General features: G+C 38.5%; 1 protein-coding gene across 3 annotated transcripts in view; it reads right to left on the bottom strand.

Annotated features, from left to right (window-relative positions):
- Positions 1-16636, bottom strand: part of SP3 (Sp3 transcription factor) — a 35392-nt gene that overhangs the window by 17284 nt on the left and 1472 nt on the right. For 2 of the 3 annotated variants that reach the window (XR_774285.1, XM_010566537.1), the window contains exon 3: positions 5885-7247. Coding sequence is in view for 2 of the 3 variants with exons in the window: in XM_010566537.1 (XP_010564839.1) it covers positions 5885-7247 (1363 nt within the window). In the remaining variant the exon portion in view is untranslated. The remainder of the gene's footprint in view (positions 1-5884; positions 7248-16636) is intronic. The other variant, XM_010566546.1, reaches the window with a different exon arrangement.

The following is a 16636-nucleotide window of genomic DNA, read 5'->3' as shown; positions in this document are numbered from 1 at the left end:
ATCACAACTAGGATCCTGGTGAGCATTCCTGGCATTACGAAAAGATTGCCATTGTCCTTGGTAGAAACTTCAGATACTGACAAGTTAGCTTGAGAGATCAAAATCAAAGTATGTGATCCTGCCAAGAAGTTCAAAAGGCAAGAAAACTGCACAGAACCTGAAACAATGGACCTAAAGCGCCGAGACTGCAAAAAGACAGAGGATGAGTTTCCAGCCTTCTTTTTAAGTTGAAGCAGTACTGGAAATAAAATCCCTTGCCTCTTTCACTTCATGGATACTTGCCATACATCCCCACAGGTATAAGAGAGTTTTCCTTTTGCTTCAGGAGTATCTTTTAAAAAGGGTATCTGAAAAATGAAAAAGGAACGAGTACCTGAAACTTGAGAATATATTCTTTCGTGAACATCCTGAGGATATCTGAGCTTAAGGTAACTCAGGCTAACCTCCTTAACCTTAAGAATCTAAGTTGCATCACCAGACACCCAGCATACATGACAGAATATTCACGTAAGAGTAACATACATACAACAAAGTTTCACCTCACCACCCTGGGCTGCAAGAAAATTAATTACACTCTGAGCTGTTTTGGAACACAGAGCAGAAAAGCACATTAAGTACAGACACAGAGGAAGGATGTGACAATTCAATCTTTTCAAGAATTTGAAGAAAAACGCAGTTCTATTCCACAGCAGTAGATACTACATTAAAGTAGTAATCAGACTAACTGAAAGTTATGCAAACTTTCTTACACTTGAAGTGAGGTAGTTGAGTATATGCTGTTACAAGCAAGATTGTGAAACACATACAAGCATGATTGTCTAATTCTTTCACAATTTATTAATTTCCTTTGAAAATGATGAGAAAATAAGGAATGTAATTTAAGCATGCTGAAAGCAAACTATTTACACAAGATTGGTACATGAATAGCTAATTCCTGCACTAACTTAAATTTGTCAGTTTCCAATTTAATTTTTCATATAAAAAAATAAAACAGTGAGGGAATTGTTTTTAACTATTTTGATTTTAAAACATGCAAACTAAATGCTTCAAAAGTAAATGGGATAGCCCAAAACAGATGTTGTCAGATTAAAATATTTACTTAACATCATTGCTTCAGTTTACTTTATGCATTTCATAAGACTTTTTTTAATAATCAGATTCAATTTCATAACACCACCATGCCCTTCTCTCAAAATCTTGGTATAAAGAATGCCTTAGAAGGAAAAAGTGCATAACTGAAAGTAAAATTAATAAGGTTAAAAACTGGAAGTTAAAAAAGAAAGTGAAATAACTAAGTTGTGTAACACTAAAAACCAGCCAGAACTAGATGCCAGAAGAAAGCTATACTTTAAGTAGTATTCTGCACTACTTCACCAGAAGCATTAAAACATTGAAATGACCATCCCTGCAAGTAAAACTGTAAATACTCCATCTTTAATTTTGTCTGTTTGGGGGTTTAGACTGTTTTACCTAACAGATGTTAGACCAAAGCCTCACAAGATACCAGCAGATGAAAGATAAGTTGTCACTCGGGCAACTATTTACCTTGAAAATTGTCAGCCAATTTTTTGGCCAAATTTAGAATAGCTAAATTACTTCAGCATGATAAAGACTTCAGGTTCCGGCAGGAATGGAATGAAGTCCCCACCACAAATAGCCAACCACTCCCACTCTATCAACTGGTATAAGTTCATCAACAGGCATGACTGTAAGCTTCAACGGCAGCAGGCAGATGAGTCCGTTAAGTAGCTGTGTATACTCCTGCAGAGGAGGAGGTGGGAAGAAAGATGCAGAAATGAAGAGCTTAGTTTTGCAGTGGCACTTTGAGTCAACTCTTGAAAGGAATCCCTCTGACTTTATTCCAACTGTAGACCAACCTGGAAAACTGTTTGTAGGTTTTTTTTATTTTTAAATAAATGAATCTTCCAGCTGAGTGTGTCTGGGTTGATAAGCAGCAAAGTCCCTTCTCAAGCCAATGCCACTTTCTTTCAGGTCACTTGCTAGTTTCTTCAGGTACTTCTTTGGACTATTCCAGTAGCATGAAAACAAAAAATGCATCCAGTATCTTATAAAGAGTTAAGCAACTTAGACATGACCTGGTAAAATTGCCTTTTTTCAGGAAATAACAAATCCAAAACTGATTCAGTACATTAATCAATTATCTGAGACGCTATTACAATTAGATTTTAATTAACACTGTTAAGTCTCTTTTGTCTGGACAATGGCTTTAGGGAAAAAAAAAATCCAGTAACTTAAAAATTGTTTCAAATTGACAAAACTTATAGGATCAGAAACATTAAAACCAAGTTGGTACATTTCAGTACCCTGTATTTTTCCAAAAGGAATGCTGCTCTATATGAAATGTTTGAAGAAGAAATCTATAAACATGCTAATAAAAATAAATACCTTTCTTGAACAGGTAAGTTGCTAAAGAGTAACATGAACTGTGCATGTAATGGCTCTTTTTGTTACACACAATGCAGTATTTTATTACAAACTGCCAACAAAAGGAGTAGACTACTAAAGAGCTTTCTCAGGTTTAACTTCCTCTCAAGACCAGAAGACTGAAGCCAGAACACAGGTGAGAAAGATACCTCTTTGCCAGTGTTTAACATGTAGATACTATTTGATATAGCTTTTGTTTTGAAAAGCAATGCTGAAGAAAGTTTCGGCTATGACTAACCAATACCCTTTCCTTCTCTACCACAAGGCAACACTAAGCACAATGAGGAGGAATATGAGCTCTAATAAACACTGTAAAATAAAAAAAAGCTCAGCCAAGACTTTCAGAACAAATTCAGTGCAATGGAAAGCTCTGCATATGTATGCCTGGGTGGACATTTTGGTAGAAGCATAATTTCTGGACATTTTTCAAAGAAACCTGTGCATTTACTGGACAAAGCTATTAGCTTTGGTTTAGGGTTGTGATGATTTTCCATTATTTAAACACAATGTAGGACCTAGGGGAGGACATTTTTTCCTCTGGCACACTCATGAAAACAGTAAAGATGCCCTCTGCTGCTTACCTGGGAAGCGAGGCTTGGTTGAACACCTCTCACCTTTGGTAGGTGTAGCTACCAAAATCTAAAATCTAACCCACAGTTTTCACAGCTACACTGCTAAAACAGCGATCTACATTATTTGGACTTCAGATAATTACCAACCATCTCTGCTTGAAGACTAGGAATATGTTCTTTTTATTTTTGCCTCAGGTAGAAAAGTTTTGCTAAATGAAAACACAAAATACAGCCCAATTGTCTTTGTTATGGAAGGAAGTGCATCACCTGGGCTGGGGGGAGAAAATACAGGGAAACCTTTCTTATCTTGCTTCAAAGCTTGTTGGTAATTTGCAGAAAAGAGGAATCAAGTAGCCTCTCACCCTTTAGCTTTAACTTCTCTCATTCTGCTGTCACTTCCACATACCTTCCTCATTCAGTTTAAAACTAAACTGTTTTTCCTCATTTGCAGATCAGAAGAGCAATACAGTTTTGACTGCAAACATTTTTTTTACAATTTAATTACCTGCTTCTAATTGCATATTTATTCTTCAACCTCAAGAAGGGTGCCATACAATCTTGTAAGGGATTATAAATAAGAAGGGGAGGAACATCACTGAAAAAGATTATCCCAGACAACTTCGATATAGACAAAATACCAGATGCATATGGAAAAGACACTGAAGGTCAATCAAGATAATTCAGTCTGATTCTGTTAGTTAGAAGCAGTTTCACATTGATCGTTACTTTGGAAAAGTGAGTTTCTTGTAACATAAAGGAGGGACCAATTAAATTCTCCCCAAATTTAGGGGATGGCAGTTTTAATACCTTCCAGTCCATTTACTCTTCCTAGGCAAGTAAGAAAATGTCACTATAAATCTCCACCCTATCTTTTATATAACCAGGTGTTTATAGCTATTCACTTCAGGCAATAGTTTCTGCTATTCATCTACTGCTTCTACCTATTTAATCACATTTCATATATCCCATTTACTCTGTTCCCTTCCGATGTGAAATTCCTCACAGGAAAATACAGTTAAAGAATGCTTGATGGAACTCCCTTGCATTTTATTATGAACCACCATTAAAACACTCTCAAGGACCATCAACAGACAAACTAATATACACAGCAGGCTCAACTTCTTGTTCATGTGTCTTTTCTTTTGGTTCCTCTCTCCTTTTCCTATGTTTCTTCTCAAGCTTCTGCTGTTACTCCACAAGCAATAACATTATCTACATGATCCTATGCCAAATATAAATCTCAGAAATAAAGAAGTTGTCATCCTCCTTGTATTTTGTATTAGCCACAGGGCCCTTCTTCCAAGAGCTGGATTCTGACATCTGAGTTTAGCTGTATTATCATGCACAATACCTGCTTTTTGTTACTAATGTCTATACCCCATGTCCTGATAGGTAACAAGGTGTGATACAGACAAACCAAGACTTTCTGCAGTCACTGGAAATAGAAAATTTAAGAATCAAGATTACCCAGCAGAGCAAATGCTGTGAACAGCACACTCATCTGTTTGGTGCCGTTGCCTACAAGCCAACGAGAAGCAGGCTTATCTAGGTCTGGGTAACTTTGCCTTGATTAAGTCCATAATACAGAAGTCACTTCCAAAACAAAATGAAGTTAAAAAAATCCCAGCTTATTATTTTAAATTCAAATTTAAAGCAAGATTCCTGACATAGACTATACCAATATCAGTAACTATGTAAGTATTATAATCAGTAGACTTTTGAAACAAACCCAGTTCAGCAGCTCCTCTAGGCACTCTTCACTTAACATTGCATTCTTCTCACATGCTTAATAGGCACACAGTACAAAACATTTATGTTTTACTTAAACATTTATGCTTCAGTATCTTAATGAACCAGAGCCTTGAATCACATGATTATAGTAAAACAGCAATTCCCAAACTACTTTGTGTAGCAGTTCCCTCCCAAATTACCTCTACAGCTCACTCTGCCCCTCATAACTAGCCTGGGCACAACCCAGCAATGATGAGATTAAATGGCTTCCAGTTCAGCAAAATGTCTTGAACCTCAATCACCTCTCATTCTTTCTTTTAGGTAGCTACGCCCTGAAATTTGGAATGCACTTTATCAAAGTTACCAAAAATAAACAGGCATGTTTATTTTTTCCTCACATTAAGAAACACCTATTTTAAGAAAATAGCTTTTCTTCCTTGCTTACAGAGATAAAACACACTGTGACGTTTATCATTAACAATTGTACATTCTGAAACATAATGCAAATAAATAGTACTGGAAATTCACGTATGTTCTTAAGCACAGCCTCCATTTTGATATTTACATGCTTGTTTCACTTCTGCTTACATGAGTTTTGTACATCATAGTTACACTGATATTAAATCAGTAGGAAACGAATTTAACAAAATGGCAGATGAACAACAGCACCTCAGGGGGTCAGGGGAAAAAAACTGCATCAACAGAAATATTTGGATTTTCCGTGAAAACATCATCTATTCAGGAGTGGGAAGAATGGGTTATGCTAATGATACTGCTGCCATAGAAGAGTGGTAGTTGATAGTCAGCTTTCCTCCTTCTCAATTTAGTATTCACATCTTCTGTGTGGTAAGACTTATAAGCACCGATAAACATTGTATTAGAAGTGCTGTTAACTAATATGACCAGCTGGGAGTTACAGAAGCTTATACTAAAAGAAGTGAGGTGGGACTATGTTCTACTGTTACAGCAGTTTCTAATGGAACAGTAGTTTCAAATAAAATCTATTATCACTACACTTAACCCACTGTATTTTGTAGGCTTCCACAGCAAGACAATAATGTTACGATTATCACCATTTAAACCAACCACATGCAATAATAAAAAACAATTTTCTGCAAAAACAGTAAAATAAATACCTGCAGGACTGCCAGCATTTTCTCCTTGATGCAGCTGAATACCAGCAGAATCTATAGAGTTTACTGTAACTGTCTGTAGATTTGGCAATTGAGCAGTGCTTAGACTAACTGGAGTTGACGTCAACGCCCCACCTGCTGCAACTTGACCAAGTGTGAGAGTCTGCACAGGGGTTAGAGTTATTTGTTGACCAGGTGCATTCTGAATTTGCAAGTTCTGCAAGTTCTGAACTCCTTGCACTTGAAATGTCTGCCAGGTTATCTGCCCAGAAGGGGTCACTGTTTGTGCCTGAATTAAAAAAGTTCCAGGATTCAGCTGCAGTTGAAGATTTTGAAGAGCCTGTTGAGATATACTTTGACTTGCTTGCACACCGTGGATTGTCTGCTGCGCAATACCTTGTACAATCTGGGCTTGACTGGTTGGCTGCTGAGACTCTTGAAGTTGTATGTGTTGTACAATTGGCTGTGCTGTGGAGACCTGAATATTCTGAGCCTGTGTGTCATCAGAGACTGATGTCTGGATGTAATTTCCCTGAAGATCAGAACTATGAACTTGACCACTAGTTGTAGTCAAGTTGTTTGCATTTTGTTCCAATATACTTGAACTGTCTATGGTAACGGGCAATTGTGATGAAGATGATGTTGGCACAAATAAGTCATTATCAGTGGCGGTTTCTGTAATTTCAGGAGAAACTTGTTCACCAGTCCTTTCAGAAGTATCTGAACTATCCATGGCCTGTCCAGTATTTATCAAGTGCCCATCTGCATTAATGCCTGCTGTCATGGTTTGAGAACCACTGCCAAGTCCCAGAGAATCTAGATCAACACTATTGATGGGTACAAAAGTAATGTTTCCTGGCAGTCCAAGAGGGACGTTAGCAACTACTTGTGCTTGGCCAGGGAAAGACGAACCACCAATTGCAACTCCCTGAACCTGGACTTGACCAGACTGTGATAAGATATTCTGAATATTAGCTGAAGGTGTTCCAGAGGCAATGATGGTTTGATTAGAGCCAGGAATGATCTGAATTTGACCAGTTTCTTGATTTATACTGCTATTATCAGAAGAGGCTGCAAAGCCAAGTTGAACCTGCTGACCATCCGCTGTCTGGATCTGGGGTATTACTTGGTATTGTACGTTAGACACTGTACCATTCGACGAATCTGATCCTGGTGCAACAGAAAAGATTTGTTGATTTTGCAAACTCTGAATAGGAAGGACATACTGCCCACTTGAAGTTACTGTGGCAGCACCTGGAATCTGGACTATATTACCAGCTTCATCCTTTATAGTGGCAGGAGCTGCAGACAAGACCTCCCATCTATTTGGAGTTCCTGTTAATTGCACAGAAGCCAAATCCCCTGTCTGAATAAAAAGAAAAAAGAAAAGACAAAATTAAAACAAGAGACCTAGAGACTATATGCTAGAACAGTCATGCAGTTCCAACACTAGAGATTGATACACTACTAGAAAACATGCAGTGCAGCCCATATGAACAACAGCAACCGGATTAGAACTATGAAATACAGATTTTGTAAGTGAGCTAATGCCTAAGTCAGGGTAACCAACCTGTGGGTCGTGAGCTGCATGTTGCTCGCGAGCAGGTCAAATGCAGCTCCTGTGCCATGGCTACGTCAGGTGACCAGCAGCAGGGTTATTCTGGTGTGGGGGCTGCTGGGTAATCCAAATCCCTGGCTGTGGGAAGAAGGGAGCTGGCAGGGGCTGCTGGAGCTGTCATCACCAGATTACCCTGGGACTCAGCTACGCTCTTTACCTAGCCCGGCACCTATTGCACAGAAGTGGAGGAATTGCTGTGAAGCCAATGTCACCTGTATCTCCTGGAGCTCCACCGCCTTTTGACTCTGGTCTATATGGTATAGATGTGCACGTTGTTACTCTCAGCAGTACCAAGAGTGTTAAGAGGTGACTTAGTCACACAGTTGGAAAGATTGGATAGCCTCAGTTTAAGTTACACGTAATACAAAGTCCTAGTATTTATAAGCTTGTACGAGTTACTGTTTCACTAGGGAAGAAGGCCTCTAAACTAAGGACTTGTACACTGAAATCACAGTTGGATTAGTCATATGTATCCATTGGGGGGGGGGGGGGGAAAAAAAAAAAATCTATCTTCATTAAGTTGGAACAATAGAAAAGGTCAATGTTTCAGAACAGACCCCCGGATGGTTAAAGACTGAAGAACCTAAGGACTGAGGTAGTAAGCTTTTGTTTCTTATTCAGTAAAGAAAAGGTAAATTGCACTTACCTTTCTTTACCAAAGCGAGCTTTTTCAGAATAGAGTATTAAGAATTAGATTTAACATCCTGCAATGCTTAGCACAGATTTGTGTAGTCAACCAACTTGGTATCGTAAACAACCATCAATCTAAAAAAGTTGTAGTTAAGTTTCTCCTTATCTGTTTTATGGCACTACAGTAAACCAATGGAATAACTTAATATTTAGCAGCAAGTAAGTAACTTGTCTAAAAACTCATTCAGCTCTGTGAAACAAATTTTGTCTCTTTGGCAGAGTCCACATAGAGAAAAAAAAAACACCTCTAGTTTGTCCTTCTGCACTGATCCTGTGATCACTCCTGGTAGGGAAGTTACCGGAGCATATTGCAGCTTCCTTCTCATGCTGCACTCTTGACGTCCTTTAGAATAAAACCTGGATATGCAAAATACAGCACACAGCTTATTCTTCTCCAACATGGCATTGAGACTTAGCCAGCCTGAATGAATCCTGCGGCATGCATCCAAGTGAATTTAGTCCACAGTGTAGACTGGGACTTTGTTACTTTCACTTTCTTATCCTATTCCAAGCTGGGACACTAAAATGTTTACATGTACAAGAAAAATACTCTATTTATGAAGACCGAGTACTTATTTTAAAAGTTTTACTGTGCTTGGCAAGCTTCATTTCCAATAAGGAAACAAACATCTTGGTTCTAAATTCCTCTCAAGAGCTGTACAGATAACAATTGTGAATAAAAAAGAATGCTAGCCTTCTTTTGCCCTCAAAGTTATATATAATCTTTCAGGTAGTTCATTAGTAAATAGATACAGCATCACCAGAACAAAACTAATTTTATGGCCTTAATGCTTCAAGGATCAGAAAGAGAAAGAGGAGTAATGGTAATTCCATTTTATTATTTTCCTTTTATACTCATTAGCTTTTCATTTAAAGAATATATTTAAATCCTTTAGTCTTTCAGGCTTATAATTTATGAGATTAGAAAAAAAATATGCAATATTCAATATCACACCATCTTATCTAGAAAAAGGCAAAAAATTCCATTTTCCTCTGCTATCAGATTAGCTTTATACTCTTGCGTTTAATATTGTTTACACATAGGTACCAGCTGCTGAAATGCTGCTAAGAAAGTTCATAACTACTCAATTCACTACTATATAAATACTGCAGGTTTCGTAAAGTATCAAAAGATCCATAAAAGTCATGGGTAAACATCAGTCAGAAAATACCAAAAGCAAAAATATGATTGTTGTATGTTTAATGTGTGTCATTATAAAATAAATGTATAATGTAACGTGCTGATAGTATCTGTTAGAACAAGAAAGATAAAGTAATGGGAACCATTACAAGTCTGATATAATTTTTCACCGATTTAAGACTATGTACAGGCAAATGTTGAATGTTTAGACTATAACTGGACTGACCTAATACACAATACTATGTCTACGTCTACTCATACTTAATACATGTGAGTATCCTCCACAGAAATAGTTCAAAGGGAACCTGTCTCCTTCATGATACAGAGATGACCTACAATACTCTTCTCCTCCCCAAACACGTTGATTTCCATAACGCCATTCAATGGCCTTTGCCCTTTTCAAGTTGGGCACACATCTCTCCTCACCTTTTCATGATCTAGTGAAATCTAGTACCTCAAATCCTGCTCTGTAAGGGTTTTAGCGCAATAGAGCCACTCTTTTAGTAGATGCACTCGTCAGTCCAGGCTAGCCATGCACATGGATATGAAGCTACTGCTACACATAGTACATGAAATGCCTGTTATTCAGATGTTGCTCTTACAGCTGGCTGTATCAGACACTACCAGATGAATCATGAGGAGGGAGGGGCAAAAAGAGGGTGAGGCTTTCAAGAAACTATCTGGCAGCTATCAAAATTACTAGTATTAAAGCATGAAAACACCCTGCATGGCAAAGAGCATTTGCAGATGATCTCTAACCTCAACTGGTTATCAACCTGTCATAACAAGCTTGACTCTTATACCATTTCTCAAAGTCTGCTGAGCTAGTAGGACATTTCTTGGACTCCTTTTCCTACTAAAAAGAGTAGTAACCTTTCACTGCATACTCAATCAATTAAGCATTGTTGTAGTAACTCAAAGCTCTACCATTGATGTATGAGCAGCAACATCTACAGCCCAGTCGCTTACTGATCTTTACAGTGCAGTCCTAATAGACCAGAGTTTTGTTTGCTGTCTCTCGGCCATCCGTGAAAAATACTTAGATGGTAGCGGTAAAGCAACAGTTCTTCTCCTTATCAACCGATACTCAGACAGCAGTTATTTGGAAGCCGCTCCTTTAAGAGAAGGCTGGATGGTTGCAATCCAAAGGCTCTGTGTCAAGATGAAGGGACAAAGATCTGAGGAAAGTTCAGCATTAGCACTACTCAGTCAAGGAGAAGAGAACAGGAAGCAAGGGGGAGTTCACTGGAAGCAGTATCAGGAAACAAGAGAAAGAGACAGGAACAGAGCCAAGAGAGTAGCTGGCACAAGGCATGGGAAGAATTAAAATCAAATGATACGTCCACCTGAAGAAAGGTCAAGTACCACCAAAGAGTGGAAGCAACAACCACTGTTCAGCCTGTCTTTTGATTCTTTGACAAGCCTTGTAGAACTTCCAGCGGGTAACATAAAGAGATCTCTCTGAGCCTAAATTCTCATCCCTGAAGAATGAGGGGTCGTGATAAATAAAAATCTAGTTAACTGTCTTGTTCAATCTGTTTATAGAGAAAATTAAAGCAACTTTAAGTCAAATGTGGAAGGAGATAAGAAAAATACATACAGAAGACAAAATACCTTTAAAAAGTGATCTAAACCATGTGGAGGGATGGGACTTGGGTTGAAAAAAATAAAACATCCTTCACCAAAGTAAAATTGGAAATAGCAGAAACATCCCTGTAAGAACTGGTATATGTTGTAGGCACCTGCATTTCAACATGTCAAATGTGATCAACTGGACACATGCTATTAGCCATCAGTATTTTATTGCTAAAGAACTATCAAACGTTTATCTGTGCCAGTCTATTGTGGACTGCTTTTTGCTGCACTTTTCAGGAAGTCACTTTTGCCCCATTTAGTCCTGGAGCAAAAGCATCAGCAAAACGAGCAGAGGTGGACAGATAATGAGTCACGAGCTCCTAAACATTTAAAAATCACACACCTAACGAAGAAGATTGGCCACTGCCTCATCCAAATTGTTGTTTTATGAAAGAGTTAGGGCTCTAGTGCACGAGTTTAACATCATGTGTTTACCAAGCTACAGTAAACGATCTGTGCATTCTTAGGTCATTACAAATATAAGATAAAATGCACTTGCTTCAACTCTTTCATTAAGGTATGAGCTAATACATTCTATCTTGTATTTGCCATAGGTTAAAAACATGTTCAACATCAGTCAGTGTGGTTCAGCTCACACAAAGCTGCTTGTTAAGGCAAATTAATTTCTGTTGCATGTTTCAGCCCTCTGTCAGTGAAGCCACTCAATTCAGAGAAATACTTTTGCCCAAATCAAAAGTTTAGAGAATCAAAGAATATTTCAGGTAAAAAGTATATCTGGGGCTGCTTAAAATGTTATTTTAAAAGACAATTCCAATCAGGTGAAACATATCTAACATTTAATTGTGTCTAATTTAAGAAACATCTACATCTTTTTGCTTGGGACAACTGGACCCAAAACATTAATAGCTTGGTTTTAATCAGCAGAACTTCAGAACCTATTTAAATTAAGACAATACAATGTCTCTGACATTAGTAGAAACAAGAAAGCTGCAGTGTTAAGGAATGACACATGGCAACAAGGAGGCATTTTTAACTCGATTGTATGCAACTTCATTTGTTTATTAATTACTAATCTATGTATGTGTATTAATCTCTATGTAACTGCATGCCAAACTAGAATTTTGCATAGAAGTTTGTGTGAAATGGCTCATTTTCCTCATGCCTTCAACTCTGGTGCTGAAGGCTCTACCAAATCATCAAGAAGGGCAAGAAAGAGAACCTGGGGCCAGTCAGCTTCAACTTGATCTTTGGGAAGGCAATGGAGCAAATAACCTTGAAAATAACCTTGAAGAAAAAAAATAAAAGAACCTTCACATAACCTTGGGAGGAAAAAAAAAAACAAAAAGAACATGATCAGAAGTAGTCAGCCTAGACTTAGGAAGGGGAAATGATGCTTAATTAAGTAACCTGACAACCTTCTATGATGAGACAACTGGTGTGGTAGATGGGGTTAGGCAGGGGATATTTATCACTACTTTAGTCAGGCTTTTGACTCCATCCCGCATAACATAAGAAAAAACTACTTCTTTTTTTACCATAAGGGTGATCAAACACTGGAACAGGCTGCCCAGACAGGTTGTGGAATCTCCATCCCTGGAGATACTCAAAACGCACTGGACACAGTCCTGAGAAACCTGTTGTCGTTGACCATGCTTTGAGCAAGGGGGTTGGACCACACAATCTCCAGAGATCCTTACCAGCCTCAACTGTTCTATGAAATCTTACACTTCTTACTAATGTTTAAATATCAGAGAGAGAACTTTCCGTTTTATGCTGACTTTAAATATGGAAATGTTTTAAAACATGTTTCTTACTTTCTCTAAAACTGTAGAGAGAAATAAAACAAAATTTTTTAAGAACATCCTTAAAGCACCAGTAAAGGAACTTCTACACTTGGTTCTGATCCAGCACTAAGAAGACATAATTGCAATGCGAAAAGTATAAATCAGAGAGAAGCAAGAAAATCCCAGGCAGACTCTTCTATGGTGGCTGAACACATTCTGGTCCATCTGTTCATGTCCAGAAACTTAGCATCAGGAAGCTATATTATCACCCATAAAGGAGAAAATGAATGTCAGAATAACTTTGAGCTTCCTCAAAACCATCACATAGGACATAGAACTGAGAAGCACAGCTAACACTGACACATGGCATTCATCCATATTTTTGCCTAGTGGAAAACATGAAATTTAAAATGCCTTCGTATTTCTCTATTCTATCAGCACTATTCCTATTTCCACCTAAACTGAGGTTAAGCTAGTTGCATCTCAGATGATTAAAGTAATGTTCTGAGGCATAAACAAACCGGAATTCCAGATTTTCATTAAGTTCTGTGAAGCATTGATACTCAATTCTAAAGCTCAAGATATGCCAAAGCAGTCTTGTAATACTCCAACCTTTATTTGTAAAAGATACAAATGCTTTGTCTACAGCAGAGAAACAATACTCATCTTCCCCACACTGCTAATTATTAACCTCTCCAAATGTTTTCCACATATTTTTGGTAAGCAACAACACTAATAAATCATATCCACTGCTTTTTTTTTTTTGCTTTTTTTTTTAAAGACTATAAAGAATCAGTGCAGCCTGCAGTGCACTAGACGCAACTACATACCACAATTGGGGCAGTCATCTCTGACAGGTCCCGTTCTTTGGCAGCTGTCAGAGCCAACAGTTTTCTCAGCCAGCCTGCCACTTTTCTCAATTCACCCGCCTTCCAGTCCTCCCACCCCGCACTCCCATCCGTCTTGCACTGTATCCTCACCTATCCCAGCCATGCCCAGCACAACCATAAGAATGGCCCTTGGGAGCATGCTAGTTCCAGAGAGCGTCTTGAGCTTTGCATTGCAATGAAGTTAAGAGAACATAAACAACTGGTTATCATCTCAACTTTGTAGCTTCTTAAACAATCATCTGATCATGCAACAACCATACAACTGACCATCAAGACTTTGCTGGACCTAAATTTTAGAATGGTTCCTCTCTTGTTTTCTCCCTTGTGCATGCACAGGTCTGCCACCTTCTGCTTTCCTTCTCCCTTTCACCTAATGCTAAAGTCTTCGCAGATGTTTAAGCTGGAATGAAACTAGAGTATTTATAACTAAATGAAAAAGAATCCTAAATATGAAAGTTTAAAGTTAAATTATTAGCCAATGATAAACAGTGAAAAAGCAAGACCCAGACTAAAACTTCTCAGACTTTAAATTCCCAAGAGAGGGAAAGACATCCAGAGAGGTCAAAACATATGAGCTGTCATTCTAGGTCAGGCAGTAGCGCATACCATCCCAGCAAGGCTTTCACACATACCAGCAGGCAGCAATATTCAAGGGGAAGTTTCCATGGCAAGCGTTTGAGCCAGCCACAGATGCAGCAGTATGGCAACCAGGGAAAAGATTCTCGGGTAAGCAAGCCACAAACTCAAGACCATCTACATTAAACCAAATACTAGCAGGCAAAACACAAAGCACTGGTGTCTGATGATTGTAAGCAGAATAAATCACGGTGTCAAAGCCTAAGCTGAAAGACTGCAGTCTCCATCAATGCACAAAGACGAGATCAGCAGTAATGCCTGCTAGTATTTTGTCATCCAAAAGTAAATATAGCTCTAACCAGAATCCTGGGCCAAGCTGAAAACCTTGCGGACTAGAGACAGCCTTCCCAGTTCATTGACAGGATGGGAAAAGAGGGTTGAGTTTAGTTCTGTCAACTGTCATCTTCATTTGTTTTCCATACCAATAAGTTGCCACTTTCATTAGTCTTTTTATTTCCATACTAATCCTTTCAGTGGCATAAAAGTGGCATCCACTCAAACAACAGGCTTGGATTCAGATACCACCATAGAATCATAGAATAATTTCAGTTGGAAAGGACCTCTGAAGGTCATCTGGTCCAACCCCTGGGCTCCAAGCAGGGCCAACTAGATCACAGCAAACACAATCACATTTGCTCCAGCTCTTCCCCAAATCCCAGACACGCAATATTCCCTGCGTTCCTATGGGAGTTTTGTTGTTGCTGTTGCTTTTAAATCATACTGCTGGTCTCTTGGGGAGCAGCTGCAGCATACCATTTCAGCCAGGAAAGCAGTGTGCAATAACTGGCTAGCCTAGCGTACTGGCTCCAGCCCTGCCAGTTCCTACCAAGCAAACGTCAGTAAAGCATTAACAAAATAACCCCCAAAACACAGCCCCGCTATCTTTATACATGCAAGCTCTTCAAATGCTTCTAAAAGGAAACGTCTAGTTTAACTTCTACTATCCATCTATATGGCTTGAGAGTTCTACCAGACATTCAGCAGTCAGAACTGTAATCCAGGTATACAAGATAATGGGAGAGGGCAGCCTCCCTATCGCTACATTAGGCACCATCACCCATACAGAGATATCAAACTGATTCATCTATACTCCTGGGAAAGGGATGAGCATCACGAACCCCAGGAATACAATTTGTCTGTGTCAATGCATATGGATTTCATTTTCCATATGAGTTATGAGGTACCTACAATTTAAGCCTTTTTAGCTCCTGCCTCCTTCTTCTACCCCCCCAATAAGATACACTCAGGGGACCAGAAAAAAAAATCTTTATTGCATTAAATCCCTTTCGGCATTCTGTTTTTCAAAAGGAATACATTTCAGGGACTTTAGTCCCTCCCCTCCCTTTATTAAGGTCATCTTAATTAACTCCAGTGTCTAGTTCAGCTACTGTATATATCTCTTCCAATTTATATTTAGTTTCCACCCAAAATATTCTGAATCATTCAAGAGCTATGTTGTAAGAGTGTAAAAATTACCAGAATGCTATAACCTAACTCACAGCAGGTATGTAGGAGGGGCCTATCTGCATGTATGAAAAGTAGTGACTGAGTTTATATTCATATTTAGATTTAACTAAGATTTTGGCTTCTCTTGAATTGCTTCCGCCTCGCCCTGAAAAGCCCCTTATACGTAAACATAACAGATGAATTTAACAGAAATAAAGAAGTACTACTTCAAAACCACTTTGCCTATTCTGAACTATAAGGAACCTTTTGTCCTGTACTAGCACTCTACTACCCCCTCAGACCTTGCATTGCTCATGCTAAGCTATCAACCCATCCTCAAGATGCACAATTCCAGCTTTGAAATGAGAACAACCTTAAGGTGGATATAGGAAAGCAAGCTATCATTTAAGCATCATTCATTTTTCAGTATGTATGTTTATGCAAGAGACAGATCCAACATTCTGCTTTTCAGCACTGTATGCATCTGGTATTATGAAACAAATCTTAGAGGTATCAGGCACTTAACAACATCCAGAAAGATTTTTAAAAACATGCTACTTAAGAAAATAAACAGGTTCAGCAGAAAGGAACACCTGAAAGGGGGTCAGAAGCTTAATAAATTTTCGAGCTCTGTCATTAGTCTACAACCTGCTGCGTGACCTCAGACAACTATTTTGCTTCAGCTTCCCTTTATGTAAAGTAAGCTGAAATGTACAGATGAAAAGTATTTTAAAGTTCAGCACTCAAGTATTTAGTAAACTTAACATTATCGTTAACATTTTGACATTTGTTAAAAGCTTGCCAACGCCACTTCGTCCACCAGTACAATGCTTTGCAGTTTTTCCTCCTATCTGCAGACTCCTAAAAACATACAAGGCCATTGTACAGCAAGTTTAAAAAACAAGACTTGCTTAAAAAGGGGGGGGGGGGGGGGGGGGTTTTTTTTTTTTTTTT

The sequence above is a fragment of the Haliaeetus leucocephalus genome, unplaced genomic scaffold (genome assembly GCF_000737465.1).
Source record: "Haliaeetus leucocephalus isolate CR32 unplaced genomic scaffold, Haliaeetus_leucocephalus-4.0 Scaffold1, whole genome shotgun sequence".
Classification (NCBI taxonomy): domain Eukaryota; kingdom Metazoa; phylum Chordata; class Aves; order Accipitriformes; family Accipitridae; genus Haliaeetus; species Haliaeetus leucocephalus.
This window is presented reverse-complemented; position numbering and strand designations above follow the sequence as displayed.